A 12766-nucleotide genomic window follows, 5' to 3' on the forward strand; every position below is an offset into this window, starting at 1 on the left:
ACCCAGGAGGGGAGCTCGTCGGCGAGCGTCTGGTGGCCGGGCTTTCGCCCATGGGGCCCGGTCGGGCTCAGCCCGAAAGAACAACATGGAGCAGCTGTCACCCTGTGGACCCACCACCCGCAGGGTGAATTATCGGGGTCGGGTGCTATGTAGACCGGGCGGTGGGCCAGGCGGGAGACCTGGGCGGGCCGATCGCCGGCAGCATAGACTAGCTCTAGGGACGTGGAACGTCACCTCACTAGCGGGGAAAGAGCCGGAGCTGGTGCAGGAGGTGGAGCGGTACCAGCTAGATATAGTTGGGCTCACCTCCACGCACAGCATGGGCTCTGGAACCAAGCTCCTGGAGAAGGGTTGGACTTTGTCCTTTTCTGGAGTTGCCCAGGGTGAGAGGCGCCGGGCGGGAGTGGGGATACTCACGAGCCCCCGGCTGAGCGCCGCTGTGTTGGAGTTTTCCCCGGGGAACGAGAGGGTCGCCTCCCTGCGCCTACGGGTTGCGGGGAGTAAGGCTCTGACTGTTGTTTGTGCTTATGCACCGAACAGCATTTCGGAGTATCCGGCCTTCTTGGAGTCGGTGGGAGGGGTCCTGGAAAGGGCGCCGCCTGCCGACTCCATAGTTCTCCTGGGAGACTTCAACGCTCACGTGGGCAATGACAGAGAAACCTGGCGGGGTGTGATTGGGAGGAACGGCTTGCCCGATCTGAACCCGAATGGTGTTTTGTTGTTGGACTTCTGTGCTAGCCACAGTTTGTCCATAACGAACACCATGTTCGAACATAAGGTGGCTCATAAGTGTACCTGGTACCAGAACACCTTAGGCCGGAGATCAATGATCGACTTTGTAATCGTATCATCTGATCTGCGGCCGTATGTCTTGGACACTCGGGTGAAGAGAGGAGCAGAGCTGTCAACTGATCACCACCTGGTGGTGAGTTGGATCAGATGGCGGGGGACTCGGCTAGAGAGACCTGGCAAGCCCAAACGTGTAGTGAGGGTGAACTGGGAACGTCTGGCAGAGGATCCTGTCCGGGAGGTCTTCAACTCCCACCTCCGGAAGAACTTCTCACAAATCCCGAGGGAGGCTGGGGACATGGAATCCGAGTGGACCTTGTTCAAAGCCTCTATTGTGGACGCGGCTGCTCGGGGCTGTGGCCGGAAGGTCATCAGTGCCTGTCGTGGCGGCAACCCTAGAACCCGGTGGTGGACACCGGGGGTGAGGGTAGCCGTCAAACTGAAGAAGGAGGCCTTTCGGGCCTGGCTGGCCCAGGGGTCTCCTGAAGCAGCTGACGGGTACCGGCGGGCCAAAAGGGCTGCAGCGACGATGGTCGCGGAGGCTAAAACTCGGGCATGGGAGGAGTTCGGGGAGGCCATGGAGAAGGACTTTCGGTTGGCCTCAAGGAAGTTCTGGCAAACCATCCGACGGCTCAGGAAGGGAAAGCAGGGTCTACCCCAGGCTGTTCTCAGCAGGGGGGGGGAACTGCTGACCCGGACTGGGGACATCGTCGGGCGGTGGAAAGAGCACTTTGAGGAACTCCTAAACCCGGCCAACATGTCCCCCGGAGAGGGGGCAGCGCCGGAAGACTTTGGGGTGGATTCACCCATATCCCTGGCAGAGGTCGCTAAGGTAGTCAAAAAGCTCCTTGGTGGCAAGGCGCCAGGGGTGGATGAGATCCGCCCTGAGATGCTGAAAGCGCTGGACATTGTTGGGCTGTCTTGGTTGACACGCCTTTTCAGTGTCGCATGGGGGTCGGGAACAGTGCCCATGGACTGGCAGACCGGGGTGGTGGTTCCCATCTTCAAGAAGGGGGACCGGAGAGTGTGCTCGAACTATCGTGGTATCACACTGCTCAGCCTCCCGGGAAAAGCTTATGCCAGGGTGCTGGAGAGGAGGCTCCGACCGCTTGTCGAACCTCAGATTCAGGACGAACAGTGCGGATTCCGTCCCGGTCGTGGAACAGTGGACCAGCTCTTTACCCTCGCAAGATTACTGGAGGGGTCCTGGGAGTTTGCCCAACCAGTTTACATGTGCTTTGTAGACCTGGAGAAGGCTTTCGACCGGGTCCCTCGGGGGTTTTTGTGGGGGGTGCTGCGGGAGTATGGGGTGCCGGACCCGTTGGCACGGGCCATCCGGTCTCTGTATGCCTGCAGTAGGAGCTGTGTTCGTCTCCTCGGTAGTAAGTCAGACACGTTCCCGGTGGGTGTTGGCCTCCGCCAGGGCTGCCCTTTATCACCGGTCCTGTTCGTGACCTTCATGGACAGGATATCTAGGCGCAGCCAGGGGGCGGAGAGGATCCGGTTCGGGAGTCTCGGGATCGCCTCTCTGCTGTTTGCGGATGATGTGGTCCTGTTTGCCTCCTCGGACCGTGACCTCCAGCATTCACTGGGGCGTTTTGCAGCCGAGTGCGAAGCGGCAGGGATGAGAGTTAGCACCTCCAAATCTGAGGCCATGGTGCTCTGCCGGAAACCGGCGGATTGCTCCCTCCAGGTGGGGGCAAACTGCCTACCGCAAGCGAAGGAGTTCAAGTATCTCGGGGTCTTGTTCACGAGTGAGGGTAAGGTGGAGCGGGAGATCGATAGGCGGATCGGTGCGGCTGCAGCAGTAAAACAGGCGCTGTACCGGTCCGTCTTAGTGAAGAGGGAGCTGAGCCGGAAGGCAAAGCTCTCCATTTACTGGTCGGTCTACGTTCCAACCCTCACCTATGGTCACGAACTCTGGGTCGTGACCGAAAGAACGAGATCTCGGATACAAGCGGCCGAAATGAGCTTCCTCCGTAGGGTGGCCGGGCTCAGCCTTAGAGATAGGGTAAGGAGCTCGGACATCAGGGGGGAGCTTGGAGTCGAGTCGCTGCTCCTTCGTGTCGAAAGGAGTCAGCTGAGGTGGTTCGGGCATCTAGTTAGGATGCCTCCTGGACGCCTCCCATTAGAGGTTTTCCGGGCACGTCCAACTGGTAGGAGGCCCCGGGGAAGACCGAGGACACGCTGGAGGGATTATATCTCCCGGCTGGCCTTGGAACGCCTCGGGATCCCCCAGAATGAGCTGGAAAGTGCTGCGGGTGAGAGGGAAGCCTGGGTCGGCCTGCTGAACCTGCTGCCACCGCGACCCGACCCCGGATAAGCGGGTGATAATGGATGGATGGATGGATGCAAATAATCTTCCTCTGCTACAGCCTGTGTTATCTTCAAAACCACTGTTACTCTGCTGCGCCAATTATTAGATTTTTAGCAAGAATGAAACACACTTCAGCCCATCAAACGTTGTTAATCTCTAGAAAGAGAACTCATCCACATACTCAGTACTCCATAATCAGCCAATAACTTCCTCTCAGTTGGCCTGTCTGCCCTCTAGTGGCTGTTAGGAGGCATGGCAACCTCAGGGAGTTACAGGTCGATGACACCGTGTGTTCTGGCATTATTTCTTAAATAACGTTGTCCTGATTCTATCCCCGACGTCTACAGACACGCGGTTGTTACCAGGTCTATCGTCTTGGCGCTCCTCTTGGTGCCGTCATCACACCACGTCTCACACCACAGCCACTCCTGAGGCAGAGACTTGATGGGCACCTGGTGGATCATGTTGTTGGGCAGATCCTGAAAAAGAAAAGACAGACAATGAGACAAATGATGGAGGCGGGGACGGGAACGCTTTCAGAGATTTTACAGAGAGGTTAAAGGAAACAGTTGTTACAGTTGCCTCCTTGTTTGAAATCAAACCAGGAGAGAGCATGTTAAAGCTTTAGATTCATTTAAGTCAGCTTTTTCAAACCGTTAAATTCATGATATTAAGGTTGATCTATAATATGCAGACAAGCACTGGGGCCAAAAGCATCTGCTTAATGTACACGCCCCACTGTCATTCCGCTGCCCTGATATAAATAGATTGAATAAACTGAAGGACATCAGAGTGTGAGACTCAAAGGTTGGCTGCTGTACGATGCATTCACGTTATGTTGTCATAAAATCATAAGTAGGGGCAAAACAATTACATGTTACAAACATTGTGAAAAGGTTCAGATTTGGCTTTTCTCACAATAAGCAAAAGAAAACTGCTCTCACTGCAGTGCCTTCTCACTAAAAGATTAAAAGGCAACAAAATCAACCTTTAAAACCTTTAGGTTTGATCCTCACCTGACCTTTAATGACCATATAAAACACCTGCAAAACCTCCTTTTATCATCTCAAACACATCTCCAAACTCCGCCCCACTTTAACCCTGTCAGATGCAGAGAAGCTCGTCCACGCATTCATCTCCTCTAGACTGGACTACTGTAATTCACTCTTCACTGGGATCACTGGCAAGAACATCCAGAAACTACAATACATTCAAAACAGCGCTGCCAGGATCCTGATGAGTCCGGAAATATGAGCACATAACACCCATTCTCCACTCACTCCACTGGCTCCCCGTCTCAACCCAGATTGACTACAAAGTCCTACTCCTCAGCCATAAATGCATAAATGGACATGCACCTCCCTACCTACAAGAACTCATTACTCCCCAAACCTCTACCCGCACCCTCAGATCTACAAACAGCTCGCTCCTCCGGGTCCCCAACACCAAGCTCCGCACCATGGGCGACCGGGCATTTTGCTCAGCAGCGCTTATGGAACAGTCTCCCTGACCACCTGAGGGCAACACAGACACTGGACTCTTTTAAGACTGGCCTAAAAACCTTTTTATTCAGGAAGGCGTTTTTGAGTTGAGTTTTATGACTTGTCAACTATTCCTTTTTTTAATTTTTATTGTTAGTTTTAACTATGTGCTGGCTCTGTGGCACTCTGAGATTCTTGGATGAAGAGTGCCTTACAAATATAATGCATTATTATTATTATTATTATTATTATTATAAAAACCGGCCTCATTCTCTAGAATCTGATCCCAAACGCACATTAAAATGACAGACAGACCTGGTCAAGGTTTGAAAGGCTGTTGGGGTCCTGGCTGAGCCCCTGGTACTGTCCTCTCAGTCGATCTCCGGCAGCTATTTTCCTGAACTTCTTCAGGTCGACCACATACAGGGCGCTGCGGAGGATAAACAACGGGAGCGCATGAAATAAGCACAAAAGCATGAAAAACATATTGAAGAAGAGAGTAAAGGCCTTACTTCCCCACCAGGGGGGGATTTTCTTTTCTTTGTGTGAATACTGTCACACAGATCACTAATATTACACTGTAAAAAATGTTGGAGCTTTTTTTAACGCGAATAAAAAGGCATCTACCGGAACGGGTGACAAAGGCAGCACAGACCTGGTCCACTCCTACCATTGTTACCTTTCACAATAAAAGCCCTACTTTGCAGTTTAAGTATTTTGCACTTTGATGCCGCTTGGTCTTGACAAACTATTAGAACTCAGCTGAGCCATCAGTGTGTGTACCTGATGTGGTATTTGCGTCCAGCGAGGTGGCTCGCCCAGTAGCCGGACTTCCAGAAGCGGTAGCCGTCCATCTCCCTCCGGCTCTCGCAGAACGGCGTGTAACCGTACGGCGCTCCCTCCAGGTCGAAGTCACGCAGCTCCTTCAGGTCCGTTCGCACAATCTGAAGGAGAGAGGAGGCAGAGCAACAAAAGAGATCGCGTTAGAATATTTGATGACGCCGCCGCTCGATCAGTTATTTTCTTCAGTAATTAACGTCAATAACATTTCGGACGATAGCAAAAGTGCATATTCCCAATTGATAAGTTACTACCAGTACATGTTTGGCCTTTTGGCTCATGAAATGAATCAGACTTTCTTTTAGAATTGAAGCTTTAAAACACTGTTGCTGAGACTATATTAATATAAGATTCCAGCAAAAAGTACTGAAACATGAGACAGTATAACATTTTACTAGATCGAATCATAAAAATCTTCTGCTGTTATTTTCCTATTTGTCAGTGGTTATTCATCTCGTTCCATTTATTCCATCCGTTTACAATCTGAAAGGTAAAAAAAGAACAACTATTTGGAGAATAACTTTGTACATGTGCGTGTGCGAACCTGGTCAGCGTCCACAAACAGGATCTTGTCGACAGCGAGAGGAAACAGCACATCCAGGAACAGGATCTTGTAGCCCCAGATGATCCTCTGCTTCTCGGTCTGTTGGTGTAACCAGCGGGGCCACTTGTACTGGACCAGCTCATACTGGAAGCCATATTGCTTTGCCATGTGCGGGATGAACCCCTGAAGAATAGTCACACACAACAGGCCGTTCAACGTGTGCTTGGAAGTACTCGAGGCAATATACAAACATACATAATTGGCAAAGAGATGTAAATTAATTGGCAATCCGTGTCAGAACCGAGATGCTTATGGGACTCTAAACATAGTCTTCATAAACCTGAAAACACGACAATCTACATAATCGAAATAATACTGAACCAATCTAAAAAATAATTTCTGTCTACTGTCTGTAGAATATATTATAATATACTGTAAAAATCAATATGAAGAGCAATCCTGCTATAAACTGAAATACTGGAGCAAGATTAAAATAGTTTTGAATTTTAAAATCAGATTATATTTTTGTTTTGACATTTAAACTTTAATTATGTTTTAATACGTTTTTAGAGTGCGTCTTCTCGTTTTAGTTTAGTTTCAGTTTTTATATATTTAGTTTTACAATAGTTTTAGTTTGTTTTTGTTCGGCCAGCTATAATGTCTCAGAAGTATTTAGCTACATATACATACAACTGTGGAGAACTGTGTAGGAATGACCATAAAAAGGTAAATATTTTTGCTTTTAGGAATCAACTTGAGTACTCTTTCATCACGACCCCGACATGAGACCTCAGCGGAACAGCTTGGTTTAATGGCATTCGATCTAATACAATATTTAAATGTTTTTGTTGTCGTTATAATTATTATCATCATCATCATCTCCACCAGGAAGGTCATGCGATGGAGAGGGCGTGTTTGTGCGTGTGCACCTCCGTGTTGCCGTCTCACATTCTGCTGCAGCAAACTGCTTTATATATGTTGGTTGGCCAGTTATGGCTTCATGCTCAAGGTACTGATAATACGGCTGAGTGCACACTTTTATTGTTTTGGACACCGTGTTTGGCGAACAGCTGACTTTATACAATGACTTTGAGCCGACTGCCTGCATTCACTGAACTAGAGCTATTAAAGAGTTAACGATGGAAGTGGGCTGAGTGGAAATAACCAGAGTGAAAAAAGGAATGATGGTGATGAATGAGCCAAGAAAAGCACTGAAGTCTTCTCATTCATCGGGAGATTTCCTTCTGCATGCAAAGTCTAAATCCAATCCCCGCTGCGTGTTTCACCTCGATTCTCAGATCTCCTGTTTGAAGCTCACATCACTGATGGACTGAGAACAAAAAAGAGCTGCGGCCTTCAAAGAAAATCTCCTTATTAATGATAATATGCCAGCTAATCCCCCCCCCCCAAGTAAAAATCCTACCTTAAACGTCGGGGACAGGTAGTTCTTGAGGAACCAGAACTTGACGGGAGTTTTGGTGTTTTTCAGAACTGACAGCATCATAATCCTGAGAGGAAAGGAAGAATGAAAGGCAACAAAGGTGCTCAACTGAAGCTCAAATGAAAGTCTGTGTACACATAATATATACATAAATATATATATATTTTGGTTGATACAACAATCCCCTGTTGTGGCGCTCACCTGATGAACCGCTCGTACAGATGCCCCGAGGCCAGAGAGAAGATGTTGATCACGTCGTCCTTCTCCTGCTTGATCTCCGTTGTCTTTGCTCCACCTGTGAACCCTCTGAAAGAGAAAATACAACATGTTATTGTTTTTAAGTGTACAAAAAAAATAATAAAAAAATAGAGGAAATCTTTAAATCAAAAGACCTCTTTGACGAGTCAGCAGTTATTGTTTTGTTATCCAGTCATCCAGGGCCGTGTTTCAGAGAGCAGGTTGAGTGAAACTAGGAGTTAGTTCAGCTCGAGATGAGGAACATCACATTCAACCATTACAGTCACGGCTCCCTCGGCTCAGAATAAAACCTCTGCATGCCCTTCTTTTAATATATAATAATATGGAACGCTGTGACTCCGCTGTCACTAATCGAACATAATTCCTATAATATTGGAGATTACGTGTTAATATTCCTGAGTGAGCAGGCGTGTGGTGCAGCTGTACAATGTAGTTTGAAAACGAGCGTTTTGACATTATTTCAGTGACGATGTGTAACTTTACTACATTCTTGAAGTAGCTGAAATTAAGCCACTGAATGCTGTTGAGTCTAGAAACCAATTAGATGTCTGACATTTAAAATGCACTATTTATTTATATCATCCAAAACATTATCACTGGATCAGATTGTGAGCTTACAATCATGTCTTCTATTATTATTGATATATATATATATATATATATATAATAATAATAATAATTTAAACCCTATAAAAATAATTCTGCCTTTGTGTTTTCTCCTCCGTCAGATTAAAGCTGAACAAAATTACTTTATTAATTAATGATTTACTAAAACAGGTAAATCATTCATTAATAAACAATACTGAATCATAGTGTTAACTTGACACTTTCCCCCTCTCTAACTCTATTAAAAGAGATGTGCACAGTCCACATATCAATAAATGCATTAATATCTCTGCGTCCACTGAATTTAAATGTTGGTTCTGACTTTTACTCACACACTCAGAGTTGATTGAACAAACCTTGATCAGAAAACTCAGTTTTCCATCTCAGGGTTATTCAAATCAGAATTCGGGGTTAATCTCAGAGCTCCTTAAACCTGCTTTCTGAAGCGGGCGCAGGTACAGGTGCAGCACACAGATACATAGTTAGTGATGTGAAATTATTATGAGGGTCGCACGTAACAATTACGTTTATTAACGATTAATCAATTATTTGTTCGCAAAAAAAATATTTTGTCGAAGCAATGGTAATAAAACTAAAAAGGTGTTCAATTTCCAAATAGTAAAAGAAAAAAGCATCAAATCATCACATGAGAAGAACGTTTCTCAGTGGCTTAATAAACGACTTAAACAATTGCAGATGAATCCATAAGTGATCTGACAGTAACTAGTCCTTCTGGATCAAAGCTGTACCTGGCCAGAGATTTCCAGAAGCCAGTGTCCTTTTCCTCGCTCACGTCACTCAGCAGCTCCTCGTTGAACTTGTCTGGTTTCTTCTGGACCTGATCAACAAGCCGGTTTAACCCAATTAGTCAAACAATCAATGTAAAAAGTCGGACGAATCCATGTGATGCAGCACATAAATAATATCTTATCTAGCTCCGAAACGATAGAGAACCAAAACCGCCTCATTCGTATAAAAAAGTAAAAACCTTCTGGTAAACATGAAAGTAAGCAATACAAGTTTCAGGCGTTTAAGAAAACTCAGCTTTGCGAGGAAGAAAATGAATTAAAAATGTTTGTTGGACCTCTAGGATACACACAAAGACCGAATGTAAGCAGAAACCTTTTCCTTCATCTATCCATGAAACGGTTTCTTAATTAGTTTTAAGCATTATATTTTCCATAGTGTATTTTATTCTGATGTAGCCCTCCACACACTGTTGCAGTCTTGGAAATGTAGTTTAGTTCATGGTTCAAAAAGTTTGTAAGAACCCCGACATGTAAATGTCCCTGTGAAATGTTCAATTGTGCACATGTAATTTATTCTGCTCGTTTAAATTCATGAGAATGTTGGGAAACTGGAAATGTTGTGACTAACTGTCACAACATTTCCAGTTTCCCAACATTCGGTTCCATTTATTTAGGGACACAAATGAAATCGAACAGACTAAAAAAGGGGGACATTTCATGCTATTGTTCCACACAGTCGGGTCAACTGACCTTGACTTTAATGATCCTGCTCTTGAAGTTGTTCAGCACGACCACAATGTCATCAGACTCTGCTGGAGAGTCCGTGCCGTCGTGGCTGCAACAGAAGAAAGAAAGCAATAAGACAACAGGAAGTTTACACCTAGTTTGTGGATTCAAGAGACTCATCTTTAAAAACTACGAAGGCATTGTAACCCTCGGACACAATACAGCCAATTCTCCATGTTCTCACCTGTAAATCTTGTAGATTTCATCAGAGCGTCCTTTCCTCATCTTCAGGATCCAGGCGCCCGGGTTTGCCTTCAGCTGAAAGTACCCCTACGGAGCCGAACACGGGACTTACAGTGTTTGTGACTATCGTAATAAATCTACTGACTAAGTAACATCCAGGAAAACATATAAACAATCAAACTGTAACAAATCAGCAACTTTCTGCTCTGAAGTGTATCCGAGACTCATCGGTAACTCACCAGGTTTGCCATGACGATCGTATCCACGAGGACGGGCTCGGAGGCGGTTCCCAAGGTGAACTGGAGGCCTCGCGGCGGCTGGCCGGAGCTGACGTCGAAACAATGGCCTTCCAACAAAAGGTGCTCCAGCTCGTACTCTGCAGCTACGATGTTCTCCACCTGCAGGCACACGGCCAGACAAGTACAGTGCACTGCTTGATAACAGAGTCCAGCGGTTTGACAGAGACGCGTCCGTCATGGTTCCCAAATAAACCCCAGGTCTTCAAGAAGAAGGAGAAAGGATTCAACCCGTCTTCGGTTCGAGTGTAAAATAAATGAAGTTAAAACAGGATTGCAATGAGAAAGAAAGGAAAAGGCCCTTAATATGTCAACAACTGTGTTAAATTAGTATGCCTTTTCATGTACCCCAATTTAAATCTTAATACACACATTAATAAAACCCTGATACAGAGACACAACCGTTCTCCTGCATATGAACCATGGCAAAAGTGGAAATGTATTTTTTTTAATGCAATTAAAACTATATTTCAAAGGAATAATTCAACAAAACATACATTTAGGGAAATATAAAAGTCTCTGTACGGTCCATTAAACAATTAAATGAAAAATAAATCCAGTGAAGCGAGTCCCAAATCGAAGTAGAACAATATCAGTTAAATCCACTGAGTGATGACACTTTAAAACACAAACCATTGGACCAGCGGGAAAACATTGGTTCAGAGAGCGGGGAGATAACTTCAGACTTTCCAGCGAGAAACACGTCACCATATTTCTGGAATACAGATCCCGATGGAACGCAGACAGACTCGTTGCTTTACCTCCTCCAGGTAGATGTTGTCCAGGTCGTACCGGGTGTGCACAGACTCCACCATCCAGCTCTCGGGAGTGTTGAGGTTCAGGGTGAAGAGAGGAGACTGAGGCATGTCCAGGAACTTGGCCATGGGGCCGGGAGAGAAAGTACCGTCGGCCTGAAACGTCACCTCGGGCTCCAACACGTGACGGTAAAAACTGGAAGAAAAGGTGGAGGAGTCATCATGCCATAAGAATAATAATAATAATAATAATAACCACAACAGTATTAAAAATGTTAAATGACATCCAGTTGTACAGATGATCACATGAATGTTTCACGTTCATGATGCGAGTCAACTGCTGCTTTTTTTTTTTTTTTTTACCCCAACTGTTTGATTGATTGAGATATATATATATATATATATATATATATATATATATATATATATATATATATATATATATATATTTCTAGCAAACCCTGGGAAGTTTTCTTGTACACAAATAAAAGTTTGTATTTCAAATTCGACAACTGAGCAAACTCCATCCAAAAAAACAAAATGTGTTGGAAAAGACTTTGGGAATTTATTTTTAATGGTTTTCAAAATTGTTTTATGTCCCCAATGGAGCTTTAATGAAAAAAAAATTAATTACTGCTCTACACATTTAAAGACGTTTGACTATAAGAAACTGGGATAGACATTTCTTATTATTTAATACTGACATTTTTGTTTAGACCAAACGATTAATTGATCAATCTAGAAAATAAAAGTCTGATTAATTGATAATGAAAGTAATCCACACATCCAATGAAATGATGTTTCCTGCTGCAAGAGAACAGTAATTAATTAGAATAATTACGATATCAATCACAATTTAAAGCTAACAAGCTCTTCGTGTGACACTGACTGCTTCTGGTAAAACAGAGGGGAAAGAAAAATGGGAATATTGCTAAACAAGAGCTTCTAATTATGCAAAGTAATTAAAAAAACATGTTTAAACTAGTGTCAATTATATTACAATTATACCATCCTTACACTGGCACGTAAGACGATATGTTGAGGGTCCAGTGCCTCATTTATAGTAAAAGATCATATGTAAACTTCTAGCCAGAGAAAGCAGAAAGACTTGTATATTGCTGGTAATATTAGAAAAGAAATGTTCAGTTCTCACCTCTTGAGTGGCATTTCTGACAGTTTGGATTGGCAGTTCATGAAGACCCGTAAGTTGACGTTTACTAGCTGCGTCAGAACCTGCAGGGGGAAAAACGTCCGAGAGGACAAGAAGGTCGGGTGAGAAATAATGTATAATAAATCAACTGGACCGATCAGTAAGAAAGACCCCGTCTGACGAGGGACGAGATTCAACCCACCAACAGCAGAGGAGCCAGTTTCTGTGCGTCCCTGGTTACGGGATCTACCACGGCAACCACATCAAAGTACACGTCTCCCTCCTTGGGGCGGATCTTCACAGCGCTGCCATTAAAATCAGCAAAACAACAGTAAAGTGAAGTAAACACAACCTTTGCTGGCTGCAGACTACACACCGATTTCAACAGTTTATTCTGTATTTACAATCAATGTGAAGGTACAAATACAGCATTTGCCTATATTACCATTTGCTCACTAAGGTCCAATATTTCTTTTAATGAAAACAACACAGCTAAATACATTGCAAACACCATGTGACCCTGGAGGAAAACAGGGTCTCCCCTCAGGCAAGAAGGCTTGCTTGTATAAAT

The 12766-nt window shown here is 45.0% G+C and overlaps 1 protein-coding gene across 1 annotated transcript in view; it reads right to left on the bottom strand.

Annotated features, from left to right (window-relative positions):
* The window catches only part of uggt1 (UDP-glucose glycoprotein glucosyltransferase 1), a 31483-nt gene that overhangs the window by 1928 nt on the left and 16789 nt on the right, over positions 1–12766 (bottom strand). The window contains exons 26-38 of the mRNA XM_034525139.1: positions 12398–12500; positions 12199–12278; positions 11052–11241; positions 10234–10392; positions 9996–10081; positions 9776–9860; positions 9026–9114; positions 7614–7718; positions 7395–7479; positions 5972–6154; positions 5371–5531; positions 4903–5017; positions 3469–3585 (exon numbers count right to left, since the gene is read on the bottom strand). Coding sequence (XP_034381030.1) covers positions 3469–3585; positions 4903–5017; positions 5371–5531; positions 5972–6154; positions 7395–7479; positions 7614–7718; positions 9026–9114; positions 9776–9860; positions 9996–10081; positions 10234–10392; positions 11052–11241; positions 12199–12278; positions 12398–12500 — 1558 coding nt within the window. The remainder of the gene's footprint in view (positions 1–3468; positions 3586–4902; positions 5018–5370; positions 5532–5971; positions 6155–7394; positions 7480–7613; positions 7719–9025; positions 9115–9775; positions 9861–9995; positions 10082–10233; positions 10393–11051; positions 11242–12198; positions 12279–12397; positions 12501–12766) is intronic.

The sequence above is a fragment of the Cyclopterus lumpus genome, chromosome 22 (assembly GCF_009769545.1).
Source record: "Cyclopterus lumpus isolate fCycLum1 chromosome 22, fCycLum1.pri, whole genome shotgun sequence".
Lineage (NCBI taxonomy): Eukaryota > Metazoa > Chordata > Actinopteri > Perciformes > Cyclopteridae > Cyclopterus > Cyclopterus lumpus.